The sequence below is a fragment of the Triturus cristatus genome, chromosome 8, assembly GCF_964204655.1.
Source record: "Triturus cristatus chromosome 8, aTriCri1.1, whole genome shotgun sequence".
Taxonomy (NCBI): Eukaryota; Metazoa; Chordata; class Amphibia; order Caudata; family Salamandridae; genus Triturus; species Triturus cristatus.
In genome coordinates, this window is record NC_140591.1 from 100613350 (window position 1) to 100635779 (window position 22430).

At 43.3% G+C, this 22430-nt stretch overlaps 1 protein-coding gene across 1 annotated transcript in view; it reads right to left on the reverse strand.

Moving 5' to 3' along the window:
* Positions 1-22430, reverse strand: part of ILDR1 (immunoglobulin like domain containing receptor 1) — a 223661-nt gene that overhangs the window by 94329 nt on the left and 106902 nt on the right. Inside the window, exon 2 of the mRNA XM_085621101.1 lies at positions 3274-3444. Within this exon, the coding sequence (XP_085477227.1) occupies positions 3274-3444 (171 nt within the window). The remainder of the gene's footprint in view (positions 1-3273; positions 3445-22430) is intronic.

Here is a 22430-nt window from a genome sequence, read left to right on the forward strand (position 1 = left end):
GCCCCATTATCCACAGTGTAACCCCCTCACCCCATTATCCACAGTTTAACTCCTCGCCCCATTATCCTCAGTGTAACCCCACTCGCCCCATTATCCAGTGTAGCCCCCTCGCCCCATTACCAACAGTCCAACACCTCGTCTCGCCCCATTATCTACAGTGTAACCCCCCCCCCTCGCCCCATTATCCACAGTGTAACCCCTCCCCTCGCCCCATTATCCACAGTGTAACCCCTCACCTTGACCCCCATTCGAGCCTGGCACCAGCATCCCCATGCCCAGTGCATGGCCTCGACTGCAGGGTCCACACTGGAAGGACTGGCTTTAGAACAGTAAACTAGCACAGTCCGCGATGCAGAGGCTGAGCTAATGACCACTGTCCATGTAATGGTCATATGGAACCAGTGGTCAGTCTCTTTGTTGGGACAGAGCTGGACACCTACGTTTGTTTGAGGCCGGTGTTAAATATTCCATTACTGTAAACCTTCGCTGCTAAGCACAATTCACGTCTCAGTCTACACGATGGCAGCATGGTCACTGCATAAACCACGGGTTTTCAACATTTTTAATACTGCAGCCCCTCTTATTAAAAAAATAATAGTTAGGCCCCCCCCCCTAAAATGACACACATATTTTTTAGCAACCATAATGTAAAATTGGGAGCTCTAATCCTATTTAACAATTCAAACCCTGGGGTTATGCTCACCCCTCTTAAAACGCAAGCAAATGAAGGGCTTCAAACATTTTTTGGGCCTGTTCTCCCTAAAGTGTAGAGGTATCCTTGGGCGATCTTTTATCATACGCACGGGAGGCCCTTAGAGGGTCTGACACCTACTCCCGGCCAGGACGCGAGAGACAAGAGAGGTTCTGTTTTTTACCTAAAACACAGGCCTGCGTTCGAAGTGCTGCTGCTCTCGGCCTGTGCCTGGCGCCACCCCAGCCCTGCGGATCGAGTCAGGCCGTCCCCCTCCCCCAAGGGGCAGGAAGACCACTGGCTTAAACGGCAGTGTCAAAGAAGTATACGTTGTGCCCGCCATAACAAAAAGCCTTTAAGGTGCAAAGCCCTGCTGTAAAAAGAACTAAACATACACTGTTGCACAACCAGGCTTTACTCAAATGAATGACTTCAGAAGGATGAGAGGCTGAGTCGGTCCTACCAGGACTCATAGCAGTGACCTTCAGCATGGACGCAGATTTAAGCAGCGAGTGCATAGCTCACTGAGCCTAACCTACTGGCTGACCAGAAGGTGGTTCCATAAATTCTCCACCATCTCTACGAAGACATTTCTTTTTACATTGTTCATGTGTAATAGCAGGGAGACTTGAAGCCATGTTTATTTTTATTGAAAGGTGGAACAGTTGAGCTATACTGATACTGTGAAACTATGCTCTAAAAGGGCTACTGTAGGCATTGATGTGCTCTGAAATATAAGACGGTGAGGTAAACACTCGCTGCTGACACCTGCAGCTCACAAATTCAAATCAGCCTCCCATCCTTTAGGCCTTCATATACTGTGTATAATTAAATTGATGACATTTTCAGGGATCAAAGGCAGCAAAAAAACTGCAGCGTTAAGAAAAACACAAATGATCATTTATTATTTAATTAAAGCCGCCAATGCCAAGCACCTTTTTTTGTTTCCACTCAGCCACGGTGTAAAACCGCCAGTACAGTTTTTGGTTGGAATACGATACACCCATGCAGAAAAAAGAATGCATGATGACGAGTGACTCATGGGCAGGGCCAGTGGAATTATGCGAGAGGAGGGGGCCAAATGACCATCTCCATGACCCGACAGGTCAACGCCGTCGCCTCCAGCTCCTTCAACACCCTCCGCATCCTTCCAAAGTCCTTCAAATGGATCCTCCCCCCGAATCAAGGAAGACCGTCAGCCAGCCACGCACTCATAACCAGCAGACTGGACTAGGGAAACATCCTCCACGCCGGGATCAACAAGTCTCTGCTCCGCAAACTCCAGACCACACAGAACACCGCAGCCAGACTCGTCCACAGCATCGCTAGACACGAGCGCAACACCAAATACCTGCGGAACCTCCACTGGCTCCTCTTAGAACAGAGAATCACCTTCAAGTACTCACCCACGCCTACAAATGCCTTCACAGCACGAGCAACGAGAGAATCTCCTTCCACGTACCCAAGCGAAACCTCCGATCCGCCGAGGTCGCCCTTATCCCACGGCTCCACAGAGCCAGAACAGGGGGAGAAGACCTTTCTCCTACTTTGCGGCCAAGACCTGCAACGTACTACCGATCGACATCAGATGTGTCCCCTCCCTGAACATCTTCAGGACGGCACTCAAGACCTGGCTCTTCGACTGAACAGAGCTGCTTACCCCCCCCCCCCCCCCCCCACCCCTCCTTCCTGGAGACCCTCACGGGTCACTAGTGTGCTTACAATTTCCTTGATTGATTGATTGATTGAAATTATGCAGCAAAGTTGAGTAAATTATGTGGCAAGAAAAAGCAAATTAAGCGGCACATTTTGTAATAGCATTGCTTCATTATTTCTTCATTTTTAAACTTGGTAACACTGTCTGGGCATTGGTGGCATCTCATTAGTACCATTTCAAGTCCCAAACATACCAACAAGCACCTAAAAGGTCCAGCTATGCAGAGGGCCTTTTTTACGTATCGCTGCATTTTTAGTAACAATTGAACTGTTTGAGCTAGAAACATTGTTTTGGGGCTAAAATCTCCAGAATATGCAGAAGATGATGGATTACATGGCAAATCTATAACTATGCGAAAATCAACGCGGCCGCGCAATCGCATAATTCCAGTGGCCTTGTTCTTATCAGGGCCACTGTATTTATGCGACGAGGAGGATCAAATTATGTGGAAGCATGGACTACATTATACGGCAGTAAAAAATAAATATGTGGCATAACAGCACATTCAGTGATAGCAGTACTTCATTATTTTGGCATTTGTACACGTTAACTTTCACTGGGCAATGTTTTACCTTTTCACTGCCAGTTTTCCACCCAAATACAGCATTAAGCAACTGAAAGATAACCAGTCGAACTTTGCCAAGCGCCTTCCACTGTGTGGCAACACTTCTAGCTGTGTTTTAGTAACTTCTGATTGATTTGAGCAAGAAATATATTTTTTTCTCAAATCTGCAAATTATGCAGTAAGATGACGAACTGTGTGAAATAAGCCAAATCCATAATTATTCGAAAAACGCAGTGGTCGTAGAATCAAATGATTCCAGTGGCCCGGCTCCTGCAAGGAGCAGGGGAAAGATATACTCACAGGCAGAGAACACATCAAAGATGGGGTCCTTGCAGAAAGACTTGAAGCGCCAAGTGACGGACACATCCTTTACCTCGACGGAGGTGCTGTAATCACACTTGAGGATGACGGATGAAAAGAGTAGGGTGTAGCGCTCTTTATCCTGTACTGATACCTGTATCGAGAGACACCCTGTGACAAGAGGAGACAAGAGGGGGTGAGAACACGGTCAAAACCTATGGTGAGAGAACAGGAGGGAGCATACGGGAGTCAACCATCATATGGGAGTCAACCACCAATGGGGACAGGCCTCCTGTGACGCAGGATGTCACAGGAACAGCCACAAAGAGATACATGGAACAGGAATAAAATCACCAAATACATTTAAACAAAGGAACCTCCACTCTAGATTGGCACCTCACCTCAAAATCCCACCATACAAGAAAAAAATCATAGGTGACACATCGTTCTCTGTTCAAGCTGCCAAACCATGGAACTCAACCCCCAAACGTAAGATCCACGGACTACCACCTTATCTTCAGAAGACTACTCAAGAGATGGCTCTTCCCCACGTAAACACCATACTCAAACATAGATATACAGCATATCTCTGTGTATGTAAGCATTTATTTGGACTATATATGTGTACCTAGATATGTGTATTCCTGTGTTCAAATGTGCACAATATATAGATATTCGTTAGTTCTGCTTAACAAATGTTCATATTACTTTTCTTCTATTATGTTTAACATGCACAGGCCTCGAAAAATCATAAAAATGTTACTAGACCTGCAGGTCTAGCGACTTAAATAATCTACTTGGCCTAATTGTAGTGCTCTTGACCTTTAAACTGGTAGCAAATGATGTGATCGGGGGCAAATATTTTAAGCCGCCACCTTCCTCATTATCACATGAGAGCACCCCCAAACTTGTAAGTGAGCATGTCTGCTGTACAAAAAAATCTCTTTTGTTTCATTTAATAGACCAAACTTTTTTCCATATATAATACAAATCTAGCCACATATAGTATACACAGGACCCTCGACTTGCCTCCCAGCTCACCAACAGCACTTTCATCAGAGCGGGGGCAGGAATATTTCTCAAATCAGGTTTAAAAACTATCACTTTTAATAAATACATAACTAAAGCATGAAGTGGTAGAACACGGTTATATGTAATCAGCAAATTTTACATTGAAATGGCCACAAACTTTCCCAATGACATGCAGCTTTACTGATAAAACCATACAGTGTACAAACAAAGTTTGGAAATAGAGTGTCTGCAAAAATGTGTCATTTGCACATCACCAAGTAAAGTGCTCTGGTTTGTTTTTCTCCTATTTAACTATTTTGTTTGCATCACACTTTTTAATTATAATTTTGGAATTTCTGATATATATTAAAATATTTGTAATATTAACTTCCAGGGTATTTATTTAAATGTTATGTGTTAGAGAAAAATAACTGACATCTTCGGACAGCTCACTTGACAAAAACCTTTAACTCTAGTAAGAGAGAAAAAAAAACCTTATTTTCCCAGCAGCAATAAGTTAACAGACAAACTGACATTAGATCTCTTTCCTTGAACAGACAGCAAATGTGTCAAGATAACAACAAGATTTAATGGAATCTTTATTGCTCATTCACTTTCTGAATGAGCAGAACACCTATTCCTTTCCAGGCTAAGGCAATTGAGAGTGGATGAACAGATTTTTCAGAGGCCTAATGTATATAGGTCACTGCATAAAAAAGTAAATTTTTATCATAACTATTTATCTACAATTGCTTCGCTATTGAATAACAAAAAACGTATTATAAAAACAAACAAATTAACTCAAAGTACAGCAACACTGGAAAGTCTGAGTTTATTAACTACAATTTAAGACTACATATATTACCTTCCGCATACATACCTTCCATGTACTTATGTATCTTTATATTTATTACTTTACTTCCAATTCAGCATCTTCAATACCCTACCCTATTTCTCACCCTATACTTCTCTCAATATATCCTCTACCGCTACTCTCGGACTCATCCCAAACTCCATTCTACTACTATTATCCCCAAAATCACTCTTTCTAGAGACTTCCCTCCTCTACACCTCCTTGCAGCATCTCAAACCTTTTACTATTCAGTTCTTCCAAACAAGTCTTCCTAAACCCTTTCCCTCTCTTTCCCCCTCTACCTTCCCATTACTCATCCCAAACCTCCTCCTACTGCTATGAGCTCCAAAATAAAACCCACTTTCTAGACCCTTCCGCTTCTATCCCTCCACTATCCGCAGCAATCGCTATATAATTTCAAACCCTTCCCTCTTCCATCCCTCCACTATCCTTTTTCAATCCAAATAAACTCACATGTCCGCTGCTCAAATTAATTTCATATTTCCCTATACTAATTCCCCACTAATTCTTTTTGGGTTCCAGAGTAGCGCGCTACTCTCCAAATATAGCTTCAACGCCTCATCAGGGGTAGTAAGCGCTATATAAATGCAATTACAATAAAACAGTAAGCACTGAGCATGCTGTCTGAGCCACTCTCCCTTTAAACTAGCAGCATTCTATCATTTAAACATTTACCCATAACTCTCTCCCTGCCAATCCAGCAGCCAGACACCTTGCGGTGTTTATCTGCCCCGTGCCATGAGGCTTCAGGGTTGTAAAATGTCTAATTGAGTCCAAAAAATGCTTAGCTACAATTAGAACAAGCGCTCGCCATTGCCTTGTCCTCCCTGTGCACCTCTGAGCTCCGTGCCTGCTTCATAGCTGTTGTGAAGCCTTTTCTTATCTGCTTGTTAAATAAACAAGCAGATAAGAAAAGTCTTCACCACAGCCGTGAATCAGGCAAGCCAGTCTGGTAAAAAGCGAAAGAGAGGCAACGAAAAGCCCTCCTTTCCAATGGGAAGCCAGCGTTTACCATAAACGCTGACGCTACCCAATGGAAATGAGGGGCTGGGCTTGAGTCCCCTTCTCAAAAGTAACTTGTTTACTATAGCTCTTGCAGGCGAGGAGCGCATGCGCTCCAACGCCAGGTGAGACCTAAAAACAAATACACTAACAATGCTATCATTCAAACGCCCACTTCACACCTCAGACTGATGACATGTACTGTGAGTTTTAATTACAAATTACTTTTAATCACGAAAAATAGAATATGCTGCAATTTTTTAAAGCAGAAAAGAGTGCCTGGGGATGAACTGTTCACCACTGAGAACACGAGCAGCAATCCGAGCAAACAGGGCATCCCAGAGCAACTGGCACTTTATTTAGCTAACACACTGCAATCAACTCTTGGCACAGACATGTTCTGTTTAGTGCAATGATTTACCATGTTGAATTCTCAACCTTTGTAATTATTCATAGTCGTGTTAGTTCATCTCAAAATCTCTGCAACTTCCATGTAATTAAATATTTCTCCTGTAAAGCGCTCTAGCACCTTAGGGTAATGTCCGCGCTATGTAAATATGCATAAATAAATAGTGGATTACTTGGTGGACCCTCTGCAGTGGGGATAGCATGTGCAGGTAATTCTGGTGGCACGTCTTCGACTAAGGTTAACCCAGCATCTCCAGCACAAGAAGGCGCTTCCATTACACCCCACTCTAACTCAGGCCCTTCGTCCCTTTGTAACACTTTAACCCCTTGTGTGCAGGTTTATTTCTCCCGCTGTGCGGGAGAAATAAACGGCGTTCGGGAACACGACGTCTCCCGGCCGTCGTGCGCACACGCCCACCGTAATGCACGACGGCCGGGAGACGTCGTGCGCACGCAAGGGGTTAAATTTATAGTGCAGTTAATTATATTCATTAAATTCAAATGTACAGTCATCTCTTATGAAAACTTGAAAAAAAGAGTAAATCCACGTAACTCCATACAACAAACACACAGCACCACCTTTTAGAAGGAACAAAAGCCATGAATCCATAGTTGTAATAAAAAAAACACATACAGCTCCTCTTGCAGAAGTGACACCCTGATCACGCTTCTAATCAGAGAAAGCACAGACTAGTGGTCAATGTAATCCAACCAGCCACCCCGATTGATAGTTGCGAATTCAATAATGTCACAAAATTAAAAAGGTTGGTGGACGCGCTCCAGAATTTTGCACATACAAGGTTACCAATAATAAGAAAACAGATGCCATTTGCCAGTGCAACAGCGCATATTTTACATGAATACCCACTGGACAAAGATTCAGTCAAACGCAGAGCGAGACAAAATACGTGTCTTGCAATTCCAGTGCAAAACCAGCATAATCTACAGCTAAGAAAGCATTCTTTGTAGAATAAGGCAGGGAAGTACTCCGGACGCATGGCCTGCAGACGCAGAATACCTGCAGCCATTTACACATTAAAAGTGTCTATGCACATGAGAGTGGCAATGGTGACCATCAGCTAAGGACTACTTATCTGGTGGTACTTTAAAACCTCATCAGAAATCACTAGGGACAAAATAGGCCGTTATGTTAGTTGTTTTGAATCAAATTTAAACCCTGTATTATTTGGCATGTGGTGTGAGCATCGTGTAATATTTTACAATTGATATAATCTTTGAAGTTTGGGAAATCTCTGTATAGTGGTTGAGTCAAGCTCTTGCAGACAGAGGCTGCAAGAGAAGGCTCCCTCTGTAATTGTTGTATGTTACTCCTGCTCATCAGTGAGCAGCATGGCCTATTTACTAACGTCTTCAAACTGAAGAGAGGCGGACAGGGGAGTATGCAACGCTCACTCCGCGAGAGTCACATCTGTCGGATACAATAGCAAAACCTCATAGCTTCATGAAAAGTTCCCACTCTCCTCTTGGCTCGAATGGCTTTTGCGTCGATCTTACAGTTGCAGTATGTAGAAGTCTGTAAACCCCTCTGGTAAATCAGCCAAAGGCTCCAAGCCTACTTGGGATTTCCTCATGTTGTTGGCTCCAATCCACAAACACCACCATCTGCTCACTTGGCTCAATCACGGTTCTAGAGCCTACGCTCAATGCGCCCTCCGCCGAAGAGAGCGCTGAAAAACTGTGTACGGCTGTGGTGCTTGGAGAGGGTAAAGGCCAATATGAACTGAGCAAACTTTTAGAAGTTTCTTGTCTTTCGTTTTTACAGATACCATTGCTATTGAATAGTCGTGTGTGGCCATTGCCTCTTCTGGGGATAGGAGATAAAAGGTCTTGGTGGCTTGTGTTCTAGTTCAGAGAGGACCTGGCCTGGCAGCTTGGGCTAGATTGCTCCCGTTGAAGCAGTGTCTAGACTGATTTGCATATGGCCGGGATTTAATCTGAGGTGGCATGCTGGGCAAAAGAACAATGGGTTGGAATGCTACCAGAGCGACTGCAAGTAGTTAGACTTGTTGTAAGCATTCTCGCATCACTTTTTGTGTGTTTGATGTAACGTGTAAAGTGGCGAAGAGTATGCCCAGGCATGGGTCTCGTGCTCACTGTGCTAGTGTAACCAAGCTGCCCCCCACTGAAGAGCTCCAAATAAGACGAAATTAGTCTGGATTGCTTGTGTTCCGGTTCAGAGAGGACCTGGCTTAGCAGTTTGGGCTGGACTGTTCTCATTGGAGCAGGACCAAGACTGATTGTCACATGGCTAAACCTCATCGGAGGTGGGCTGCCGGGCAAAAGAATAATGGCTTAGAATGCTACCCGACTTGTTGCAAGTTTCCCCATCACATTTTATGTGTTTCAGGTAAAAGGTCTACCCTGGAGTCGTAGGTACCATGAATATTTTCTTGAGTTCCAACAAAACTGGCCAGTCTGCACATGAATTACCACTTTTAATTTAAAAGTTCATGAATTAAAGGGGCGATTTGCTTTGAAAACACCTATAAACGTACATTTCTGGGAATGCCCACATTTCAATCCAACCCCTTTCCACCCTGGAAATGGTCAGCCACGTGCTGCAGTAACTCTCTTTCCAGGATGGGAAGGCAAAGAACTTTTTCCACTGGGGCAATGTTTCCCCCGGGAGAAAAAAAAGTGTGTTCCTGCAAGGGGAGTTCAATTTCTCCTGTGCGGACTTCTACACTATGTAGAAATCTGCGCAGTGATAATAGGAGTAGTGGAGTGTTTTACAGGATTTCACATGACCAGCAAACACACAGTCAAGTTTCCACACACCCAGCATGTGGATATTACCTTTCTACCTGGCAGGTAACATACTCCAGTTTCCACAAAGGCAGCGATAGCTACTGCCAGCTTTCACATGGCCATTAACTTTTTGTGCCTTTTCTGCATACCTCTTAGTACCTTCAGTCTTACATACAAAATTACATAAGTGGACATGCCTACCAACAGGTAAGGTAGGCTTCCAAATGAACAGGAGCCTAATCAACACCCTAGGTGAACATAGTTGAGGCCTGGCCCAAGGACTCTTACAGGGGGATACAGCTGCCTTTTAGACTGCTGACCAGGAAACATGATTGGGCTGTCTGGGGTCGCTTGTGTTCCTTTCTAGAGGGGGGCTCATCTGGTAGTTCTGACTGCACTGTTCCCATGTTGAGTGGGGTCAGTACTGATTTGCTTAAGATCCACAGTGGCACAGTGGGCGAAAGGTGATGGGTTGGAATACTACCCAGATCAATTGCTGGTGGGTAAACTGTCTGAAAGCACTCTTCCCATCACCTTTGTGTGCTGGATGTAACACCTAAAGTGGGCAATGCTCAGCCCAGATGTGGTTTTCTTGTTAGCTGTGCCATAGGACTCAAACTATACATCACTGATGAAGCCTAACAAGGAAGATACCAGTCTGGGGTTGCCATTTGGGGTTCACTATGTTGTGCTGGCAGTCTGCCATTAAGAGGCTGGGATGGCGATCAATGGGATCTTATAGGAATCTCCAGGGTGGGTGATTTGTGGAGGTCGGGAGATGTGGTCACGTTTGAGCAGCTGCAACAGGATTATGACATGGCTTGCTCCGAACACTTTAGATACCTGCAGATAAGGCATGCCCGCTTGCAATCCTCCCTAGAGGGGAACCGATCCAGGAGTACTCGCCGTTGGAAGATAGGGTACTAGATGGAGAACAACCGGAGAGAGCTATATCTCTTATCTATAAGAAACTGATAAATAACATGCCGGACCCTGTGGACCGGCTGCAGGAAAAATGGGACCACGACGTGGCGGGTCTGGATGATGATGATTGGCTAGCTGCTGTGGCCTCTCCTCGGGAGGTGGCCATATCTTCCAGACTGCGATTAGTGCAGGTCAAAACCCTGCATAGGGTATACCTCTCAAGATCAGTTTTGGTCCGCATGGGATATAGCCCCGACGAAAGTTGCTCTAGGCGGTGTGGGCAGGTGGGCACGTTCATACACACACTTTGAGAGTGCACAGTTATTCAGAGACACTGGGCTGGGGTTGTAAGTCTTATGGAGAATGCACTGGGTCATGGGTTTGATGGTAACATAAAGCTGGCTCTCCTGAATGCCTAGGGGCCAACTGACCTGACCTCCACGGAGCACCTGTGGGTAACTTTGGGAATGATGGTGGCGAAACGCAACATTGTAAGATTATGGAAGGCCCAAGAACCGCCAAGTACAGTGGAATGGAGCAAAGACATGGACTGGTGCATGGTCACAGAGAAAGCGGTATATGTTGCCAGAGGCTGCCCCAATAAATAGTCACAGGTCTGGGATAGGTGGAATGTAGATAGGGGTGAGATATGCGAACCCCCGTTGACTAGAGACTAAACAGTTGCACAACGCCTGGGCATGTTGGAAATGTAAATAACGTAGCTGAAGTTCCTCTTCCATACCTATTCCCTCTCGAACACGCACTCGCTGTAACAGTACTAATGTTTGTGGTTTTGATGATCATTGTCTATGTCATACTTGAATTCAATCAAAAGAATTTATTTATTTTTTCAAATTTAAAAAAGAGGCTGGGATGGGCAAGTAAATATCAAAACCTGCATCAAGCTTCCCACCTAGAACTATGAAGAAACTCAGAAGGAAATATAAGCAGTGTAGTAACCAATGATCCATGGACAGAAACCAAATTAGCTGGAACCTGGTTGAGTGACTTAGAAAGTGATTAACTGCTACTGCATTTTTTTTAATATGTTCACAAGCAGAAAAAACAAAACCGGAGGGCTTAAACAACACGCGAGTCTACTTCTATATCAGATGAGATCAGACAAAACCCCCAAAATTACTGGCATCTAACCGGTGCTCCCATCTGACGAGCACTCGCAGCAATGGTTGTAGCCATCCTGTTGGGAACCGCCACCTAGGTTCAAGGCAATGTACGCTGTGCAAGTGGATCGCAATATCCCTCCCATTCTGCAGTCAGAATATTTAGGTAGGTTGAGATAGCTTGATTGGAGCCAAGCTGTCTAAGCTACTGCAGGGTGTTCTGCATTGCATGCACCTCTGCTAGCCAACATCGCCGATTAATTCTACCACTGTAAGCACAATTAATCTCTACACAATGAGAATATTGTCTATGACACGATCGGATGTTATTATATCAAACCAGAGCACAAGGAAAGCCCTGCAGCCTCAATCCATACCCCATCAAACTCTACATGCCCGGATTGATTAGTTTCTTCCAAAACAAGTCAGGTTACATGAGAAAGTCGAAACCCTTGGTCGTCCCACAGCCGTAGATCTTTTCAGTATTCTGTAGGCATCTGATTGGAGGCATCCGGTCAAAAAAGTCTCCGCTCAACCCCAGTCTATAGTAGAATTTCTATGGGATAGGACGCAACAGTGTTTATGTGTTCTGTCCACCCGTTTTCCAGCAGGTACCGTGGAAATTTGTGGATTAATAGCTGGGATTTCTGACCAATCCACACTACCACATGTGGTGACATCAAAGAGGATGGATGACTAAGGTCATACTACAAACACATTTCAATTGTTAACTCTGTCAACTGGATGTCTCTGGATTACCATCAAGCTGGCAATGGGTGCAAGTTAGATACTGAAACTTGATGGAAGCTGGACAACACTCAGATCCACACAAAGGACCATGAACCCATGGACTCTAGGAGGAAAGAAACCGTCCAGTCGCTGCTCATTAAAGAAGCTTGGCATGAGCAATGCGTAAAGACAAACCAAGCCTCTCTGTATTCCACCGCCAATGGCTAAAGCGTGGGATGTATTCCACCGCCAATGGCTAAAGCGTGGGACCTTCCTGCAAGCTCACGATACCTCCTTCCACAAATTATGGTGTATGTGGAGTGAGAAATGTCCCTGGCTCGAAGGGGGGCTGTAATCTTTCACATATTATTAGGAGAGGTCTCTACGGAGGACCAGGGAGGTCTTCATAGTGGATGGGTATAAATAGGTCCGAATGCTGAGAGAGGAGGGGGCTGGATGTTGGGTAACTATATATCCTTTCATGTACAGAAGAATGAATACAAAAACAACCATCTGCTCAACCGGAGGTGCTCCACCATTGGTAATACTGACACATAGGAGTATGGCACTTGCAGAATAATGATAAGCTCCCCTCCGATATTCCAATTCAGATATCCCACCTAATTTGCATCCATTATGTTATGAGCATTTTATTATTGTATGTGCAGTATTATGATCAGTTCAGGCTCCCTTTCAGAAACTCCTGCCTTATCTGCAATAAGTATGTTACGAGCGCTTTCATTGGTTAGCAGCGTTTGAGGCTTCAAAAAGATCCAGTCACGCTTATGAGGCTCCTTTTCTATTACCCTTATTTTTTAAGCTTCTTAATGTATACACGCTGTAAGTGTCTAAACAAAATCCACTTGCGCTATTTAGACCCTTCAATTAGTCAGTCAGTCAGTCAAGAAATCTTTATTCGGCTTAATGACAGCCATAAAATAACAAACAAAACATTGTTTTAACAATAATATGCATATTAAGATTTTAACAAATGTGAGCGATACCCAAGAGTTCATTTTCCGACAACATTACAAAGTCGAACTGCAGCGGAGATATACTTATAGACCATAAGACAGGTGAATTCATTATTTAAAAGAAGTAGATGACATTGTGCGGGTTGACACTTTCTAATATTTAAAAATCTTAATAATGGTTTTAAAAAAGTGCGTCTAGGGTTAAGATACAATTTACAAAAAAACAAAGTGCAAGGTGCTTTGTGCAGAAATTGAATTACATGGATACAATTCTAATTTGGCATCACAATATGCATCACGTGGGTACGATACCAGTAAATGAGCAATACCCATTCTGAACCTAATCAAATAAAACATCTTTACTTGATTAAAGTAGAATTAGAGATAGGATTTAATTTGTGGGGAGCTAATTAGTAGTGAATGCTCAACGACCCTTTTTTTTTTACCATCTCTTGGCTATCTCTTTCATGCTTCAGGAGTAAAAGAAAATCACTTTTGAGCTTGGCCTTAGGAATTGCAGATATATTTCCGGGACTGTTAAAACAATCCTGCAATCCCAACTTCTCCAGTTGTTCTTACAAGTAAGAGAGCCATGGTATTTTTTTTGCATAATCCAGTTTTAAACAATCTAAAATTATGTCACGGTTCAGAACTGGTTCCTCTTTTACACAGATGCTACGCCAAAGCATCAATGGTGCTAATTGCATGCGAAAGGATATTGGTATAACACCTAATTCATTATGACACATAGTGGCAGGGGTGCTTTTAGGTAATGTCAGCACACGTTTTAACATTAAGTTCTCAGCTCTTTGGAGACCCGATGTGTTTGAGCAACCCCAAACTCCAGCGCCGTATAAAGTAACGGCGCATGTTCTTGCTTTGTAAATATCAATAATTACTTTTATGGGGCGAGTACCTAATTTTTTTGTGAATCTAAAAATGGCCTCCATATTTTTATTGAAGCCCCCAATCCTGGCATTAACTAGGTGGGACCAAGAGTTTTTTCGTTAAAAAGAATGCCCAAATATGAAAAAATTGGCACCTGACATATTTTTTCATTCTTTATGTAGAAAGTTTTTGTCTTAGAGGGAGCTTTTCCTGCTACCAAGACGTGTGACTTGGCAACATTTGTTTTTAACCCAAGATCGCTCATGAATTCGTTAAAACTGATTAAAAGCCTTTGTAAGCCCACCCCAGTTCTTGACATTAAAATGCAGTCGTCCGCGTATAACAGGGCTGGTAAGGTCCTACGGCCTATTGTTGGTGCATCTATATTTCCAATTCTGATATGGCTTTCTAAGTCATTTATATATAGGCAGAAAAGGAAAGGAGCAAGTACGCATCCCTGTCGGACCCCACAATCCATCTTTATGGGTCGGGTAAGCTCTCCAGATGCTCCATAGCGTACTCTACCTGTGACACCCTGATGCATTGCAGTTAAAATAAAATAGAGTATGGAGGGATCAATGCCCATAAGGAGCATTTTCTCCCACAATTTCCCCCTCTGCACCCAATCAAAGGCAGATGTCATGTCCATAAACCCCAGGTATAGGAACCCTGACTTAGCCATGATGTATTTGCCAATGCCAAGGTGCAGGTTAAGGCACTGTTCTACAGTGTCCAGGCCCTTCCTGAAGCCATACTGGACAGCGGAGAACTTCCCTTTTTCTGTGACCCAAGTCTCTAATCTCTCCAGTATTACTCGTCCCATTATCTTGCAAGACCCTTCAATTACACTCCCAGGCGGAAGTGTTCCGTCGCGGGGACCACCCTCTTGTGGCTCAACGTTCTAGCCTTTTTAGACACCATCAGGCATGCCCAAAGACGTGGCCGCAGGCCTAAAGACGTGGCCTTTCAGGAAACTACTTCCTCATCCTAAACACCGGGTACGCCACACCAGCGGGATCCTGTCCACAACGTAGGTCGTAGCGGTAGCTATCCGAGACGAAGTAAGTAGAAGCGGCGAACAGTCCAGTATGTCTTTAGCGCTCATACCCCGTATGCGCTCTTTACCGCATTCATTCACTCCCCACCAGGGACTCATTGCAGGAAGCTCCTCTTTGTGACAGGATCAGTTGGTCCGCATAACGCGGAGTTAAAGTAAGCCGCATTTATGTTATGTCTGTCTTGTGCATGTAATTTTTGCCATGTCACTGTGCATTTCCATGTTTTTAATCAGACCACACGTATTAATGTCACCAGATAAGCAAATGTTTTTAAATTCCGGCAACCATGTGTACCCTAATGCGACACCTTTCGCCACTATTCCCAGATACTATCACCTATAGGCACGACATACCCGTATCGAGTCATTTAGTATTTAACAGCATCATTGCGACCATGCTAGGTTCACTGATAAAACCTTTAGTGTGTGCTCTTGCGGCACATTGTAGCCACGGATGGTCAACCACTAGATAGTCATCATGCATGCCCACATCCATCCACATGCATGATGTTTCTAGTTCACAGCCTTTCAATTTACAGGGCAACGCTAAGCACGGAGGAGTATAGAAGTACTAAACGCGCATACATTGAGCAACATGTCTACAATTATGTGTGTCCATCAAATTTTTCCTTTTCAGATACTCACCGCGAAGGATCTGCAAGTAAAACGATCTCACTACACTCACAGCGCACTTTAGGGTGTGCGCTGATAAATACACCTGGAGTGGCTGTCTAGTTTTTGGCCACACTCCCACTCTTGGTCCTGACGAAAGCCTCACGAATAACGCAGAAGGCTGAAACTAGTTGACCTACACTTTGTAGGGATATTGAGGCACCTCTTTTCACCTCAACAATATCCCGACTTTGTTTTTACTCATGTCCTAAGACCCTTTTATTAAAACGTATTACAAGGGCATTTCTTAGCGACATTATTATCATTTATTCACATCTCACATAGCACTTCACATTATCACAAAAAAAACCCCGCTCTACTGTAATTCAGGCGTTGAAGCACAGCTGGATTGCACTCGCCAATCCAGCTGGGACCCCGATGATGAAGCATGCCACCTACTAGGTGGGTGGGTGAGGGCTCTTCTAAAACAACCGCTGGTTGTCTGCGCTCCTCCCCCCCCTATAAGGGTACTTGTCACTAACGAGGACTAAAACCCTCTAGGGACTTGTCCATGTTGGGTTTTTTTATAATTTCGGGGAAAAGGACTCAGCCCCGTTCAAATTCCTCACTCTCTAGTTGTTCACAAGCAGAAGAATGAATAGACAGGAATTTGAATCATCTTTTGAACAGCAATGTTACCAACAACTTAGGTGGCTCCTGTGTTACAAGGGGCTCCTCTAACTTTATTTAGATGGCTGGAGCAAGATTCGGGCCAACGGCTTGGGTCATCCAGGCCTCATTTAATACTGAGATTGTGATTTTCTCATCCTGTGTCAGCATAATCTGATTGTCAATTTATGGCACTGTAGTCCCATGTCAAATAAATGTTGTGGTAATATACTTGAATAGTCAAAAATGTGGTTCTATAGCAAGATGGGTATTTATACAGAAGTCTGTAAGACAGCACAGCGAGTTAAACACTCGCTGCTAGGATGTGTTCACAGGTTTTCAATCCTGTAAAGGTTGCCTGAGATATTTACAGGTCCATCCTTCAGAGAACCTTAAAATGAACAACAAATACTACATGGTACTAACTGATAATGCAAATCTTTGCAACATATAGCGCTTCGACGTAGGTGCTATATAAATAGCAGGTGATAATTACTTTAAGATTGCAGTAAAGTCAGGTCGGTGAATAGACCGGTCCCCGGCATTAATTCAGGAGCCATAGTCAGCGTAACAAAATTCTAAAGGACGAATTTTAAGTGAACAATAATTCTGTTTGCATATTATGGTGACATTTAACTACTGTCTTATAGTATCTCAAAATAGAGTGGGGGTCAAAGGGAAAAAGTTTATAGACTCTAATAGTTGTGGTATCCCCAAATCAACATCATAATATACTAAAACAACTATGAGTCTCAAAAGATAGAAGACCTAGACACAAGGATAAAGGTAATGCTGAAATTTAATGAAGCTGTGGATTCATATATGCATATATGTGTGTATGCATCGGTATTAAAATTCCCATCATCAACCTCAAGAGGTTAGCTTCATCATCTGGGAATGGAGGACGGAAAGAGTACCATCTTCTACTTAGCAGTTGGTAGATTTTGGTCTCTTATGTGTCCCAAACCAGTGGCTGATATACTAGTTGTTATTCGATGATGGAGAGATATAATAGTTGCAGTGCTCGTGAAACGTGATAGTGTGAGGGTGCTCGATAAAAATTGTCTAGCAAGGCACTAAACACATTTTATTAAATCGCTACCTTGTTAGCAATGACTAAAAACAGTGCGGTAACAGTTTCAAAAAATATAATAACTGTGATGACAAAAAAGGTCTACATGTTTCTGCTATCGGGTGGAGTTCACCCAAGCATTCTTCAGGACCAATTTAGCTACTGCAGAAATTGAACAGTGCTCGAATGAGCAGTGAAGTGAATGATACAACCTGGACCCAAACGAAGGGCCAAGAAACTCTGTGGGAGGTAATTTTACTCCGTTGACCTACAGAGATACAAACACAAAAAGAGAAAGAAAACACAGCATAGCAAAAACCTTTTAGAAAGTGATATTTTCAAGGTCAACCTTATAGCATTCAGTAATTATATCAAGTATGCAAATACTCTTAAATATATCAAGACTATAATAAGTCTGTGTAAATTTGGTGAAGTGAGTAAAGGTTATGGCACTTACCCAAAATGTTGTGGGTGTGCGCCTCACCTCGCCTGGCTACTGCTCAGGTTAGGGGAGGCCCCGCTCTGTAAGAAAATCAGAGGGTTCACAAAAATTATTGCTCAAAATATGGGCTCTTTTCTAAAAACCGCTGTCGCTCACTCCGCGAATTGCCAGAAACGACTAGACTCACATGATGACATTCGAGTGCTACATGATGTTAAAAAAGTTCCCACGGATTATGCTAAGTGGTCGCCATAGTAACAGTTGAGGCGAAAAGCTCCACTACCGAAGGTAACTCTGTCTTTTAACGATATAATCAAACATAGCTGTGGCTCCGCTCTAGTCTCCTGAGTACACGAGCGGAGGCAGCGATAAACTTCTTTCTTAAAAAATAAACAAAATAGAGGGGATTCCTACTCACCTCTCCGTCGGTACCTCAGAATGGAGCTGAGCTCGTAGGGGAGGCAACCAGCGGGGTGGAAACACACAGCTAAAGTAAAGAAAGCCGGTGTTAGTTGTCAAGGCAACCCAGTGAGTGAGACGCTGGGGAGTTGCGTCGTCACGTCACGTCGAGAGAGTCTGGGAAATGTAGTTTTAATAAGAAGGCGTAATTGGTGGTTGGCTAAAGAACCAAATCTCATACATATTACCCGATTGGATAAAGGGGCTATGAAGACGATATTATGTATTATCCATGAAAATTGCAGGAGTATCAGAAAAAATGTATATATATATACATAAAGAAGGCAGCCGCTTGGGTGGGTGTAACCAAACACAGGCCCGAATGACTTGATGGTATAGAGGCGCATGCTAATCGGGTCATATCGACCTGAGCCACACTGTTCGATAGGAACCAAATGTGTATCAGCCTAGATTGATGCCCAAGGAATATCATCATTGAGCCCCTCCTGATCACTATGTAGTCTAAACACCCATCTCTGTTCTTTTTGAAAGAGGTAGTTCGTGACATCTGTGATATGTGGTGGAATGAAAGGTTGTTCCAGGACGAGCCATTGCATGTCTTCTGGTTTGTGGTTTGATGTCAGGAAATGTGTGGTCATTTTAGTTGACTGCTTCCTGCGCCTGATTGTGCTCTTGTGCTCACTTATTCTTATTTTAATTTTGCGGGTGGTCATCCCTACATATTTAAGTGAGCAAGGGCAGGTAATAAGGTAGATAACTTTCTCCGAGTTACAGTTTGTATGTTTATGAAGCACCCATGGTCTTGAGGTACCAATGTCTACTGATTTAGTGTGTGTTGTCTGTGGGCACACTGAACAGCTACCACAGGGATAGTGACCTTGTACAGGTGGCAGGTCCCAGAGTGTTGATGTAGCAGGGTTCCTCATAGTTTTGGGTCGTGTATGTACAAGACTGTCTTTTAAACTCGTCCCTCTCTTAAATGAGAACAGTGGGGGAGGAATTTCTTCATTGTTGAGATTCAAAATGCGCCAGTGTTTTCGTACTACTTTCTGCACCTGGTTGGACAGTGTGCTGAAAGTGTTGACAAAGGTTAATCTCGTCAGTGGTGGTTTTGGTATTGAGGGAGCAATGAGGGCGTCTCTGTTGTTATTCGCCGCTCTTTTTTTAGCTTGTCTTATCAAGAAAGGAGGATAATCTTTAACTTTCAGTTGTTGGGACAAGTCCGCTGCATGTTTGTCAAAAGTTTCCTTGGTGGAACAATTTCTGCGTATCCGCAGAAATTGTCCAACAGGCAGGTTCTCTTTGAGAGACTTAGGATGATGACTTTGAAAATTTAATAGTGAGTTCTTTGCTTGGGGTTTTCTGTACAATTCACTCCCCAGAGTGCCTTCTGTAGGATAGATGACAATATCTAAAAAAGGCAACCTCATCTTATCATGTGTCACTGTAAATTTCAAGAACCTGTTTTGTGCATTGAGCCATGTATGAAAATCAAGCAAAGTGGTCACATTGCCGCGCCATATGACCAAGATATCATCAATATATCTCTTCCAAACGACAATCCTGTCGTGGAAAGGATTGATGTTATTCAGTACTGTGTCCTGTTCAAAAAGATGGACGTAAAGGTTCGCCAGGCTCGGCGCAAAAATACTGCCCATTGATGTTCCTGAGGTCTGAAGGTAGATGGTGTCCTCAAACTTAAAAAAGTTCTCTTTCATTGCTAATCTGGCGCACTCCATGATGAAATTAATAGGCGTGCTCGTGCCTAGATCTTTAGTATCAAGTAAGCCCCTGATGGATTCCAAAGTTTCGTCCTGGGGAATACAGGTATAAAGGGATTCAACGTCGAAACTCACCAGAAGGTCTGTTTCGGTGTCAAAAGTAGTCTCAGGTAACAGTCTCAGGACGTCTTTGGTGTCTTGTAAAAATGTTGGCATCTCTTTGACCAACGGGCGTAGGAAGAAATCCACAAAGGTGGACAAAGGTTCAAGGAGTGATCCTATCCCCGATATGATGGGGCGTCCTGGTGGTGGTCTAGTGGCTTTGTGTATTTTAGGGAGGACGTAGAAATAGGGCATCACCGGAAACTTCGTGATCAAGAAATCAGACTCTTGTGGTGTAATCCAGCCTGACTCTTTGGCTTCATAGACCAGATCATATATTTCTTTAGACAATCTGGCTGTCGGGTCTTCTGACTGAACCTGGTAAGATTTACCATCATTCAGCTGTCTTAGACATTCATTTCGATATGCTGTTGAGTCCATTATGACAATAGCGCCCCCCTTGTCAGCGGGCTTGATGGTGATGGTATTGTCATTGGAAAGAGACGTTAAGGCTTTTCTTTGTGAAAGAGAAAAGTTAGAATGTCCTTTCTCACTGGTGGAACAAAGCGTGGTGACATCATTAGTAACAGCTTGTTCAAACACCTTTACATGGTCTGGCACCAAATGCACTGGTGGGTTGAAGTTGGAAGCTGGTTTAAGACCTGTGTTAGATTCTGGAGGTAGATCATCTAGACTCATCATGTTAGTTCCCTTGTCTTTGCTCTTAAAAAAGAAATGAAGCCGAACTTTGCGAAAAAAATTTCCAAGTTCGCACCTCAGTTGGAAAGGATCACCCACACATGTGGGGACGAAGCCCAAACCTTTGTTTAGAACCTCATGTTCAATTGAAGTCAGGTTGCGTTGGCTCAGATTTACCACTAGATGATTGTTGTCATCTATAATCTTCGCGGTTGTTTGTTCGTTATGTTCTATGGGTTCTGTGGTGGTTGGTCTGTTTGCCAGTGTACTTGTTGTACTTGTCCTCCTCTTCTCCTGCCTCTGTTGCGTCCACGGCCTTGCCCTAAAAAAGGAGGCTGCCCAAAAAAGGTAGGTGCAGGGGGCGGCTGGCAAGGAAAGGGGGGCATAGGTGGATTGAAAGGTGAAGATTGATAACCCCAAGGTGCTGGGGGCCACCAAGGGCTCGGTTGACCATAGTAATTTTGTGTACCGCGTCTCCTACTGGCGCGAGAACGTTGATAGTTTTGTCTTTGCGACGGAGCCGATGTACTAGAACCCTCTGAGTCTGATGAGGGGGTGTCCGTCCTCCATTCCCAGATGATGAAGCTAACCTCTTGAGGTTGATGATGGGAATTTTAATACCGATGCATACACACATATATGCATATATGAATCCACAGCTTCATTAAATTTCAGCATTACCTTTATCCTTGTGTCTAGGTCTTCTATCTTTTGAGACTCATAGTTGTTTTAGTATATTATGACATTTAACTACTGCCACAAAGGTTCTCTTGTCATATTGTATACCCACTGTATTCTAATTACATTTTTTCTCCCGACACAGTTTTCCCTGCCTTGAGGCATTATTTGTTATGCCACAGTATTTCTGATGGCCATTACCCTTCACTGTATAGTCATTTTGAGGAATACTTTTACTACTGGCCCGGTAATGTGTTCATTTTATATACTTGGTTAGTTCGGATAATTCAAATGATATATATATATATATACATACACACATATACGCACACATCATGACATAGCCACTTGTCAACACAGTCATATATTTTTAAACATTACATACCCAATCGTGTTCAAATACTATTTAGTGGCTCTATGCTGGAGGATCTCATAAATAAATTTGCTTGTACAAATATTTCAGAGAGAATTAATATATGAACTGTCTTCCTACACAATTCGTGGGCAGAGACTGTCACATGTACCCCTTTCATACTCAATGTAATGTTGCTGGACAACATGTAAATGGCAGAGTGTGCTTGGAAGGATTCAAGTATAAAAGGTGCTGTACATTTGATAAGCGTGCCTTTCATTCTGGCACAGTGTTTTCAATGGACATTATTTCTTTCAGGCACTATAAAATTTAAGAGGAATACAATTTCTAATGTGCAACATTTTTATTGCAATATTTGCTGCTGCAGATCGATTGCATTACCCACAATACATATCTAAAAATCAAATCAACGTCCTCGGGGCAGGAATACGTTGAGAGTTATATCTGTACTGTATTCTAGACATTACACCAACTTGGAAATCCATTTCACAACACAATTAAATATTTGACAAAATATATAAACCCACTTTGAGAAAAAGGGCGAATTAAGATTACAGATCTGCATGAAACTGTAAACACTAGGCTTGATTTTAGATGTAATAAGTGTGCAGG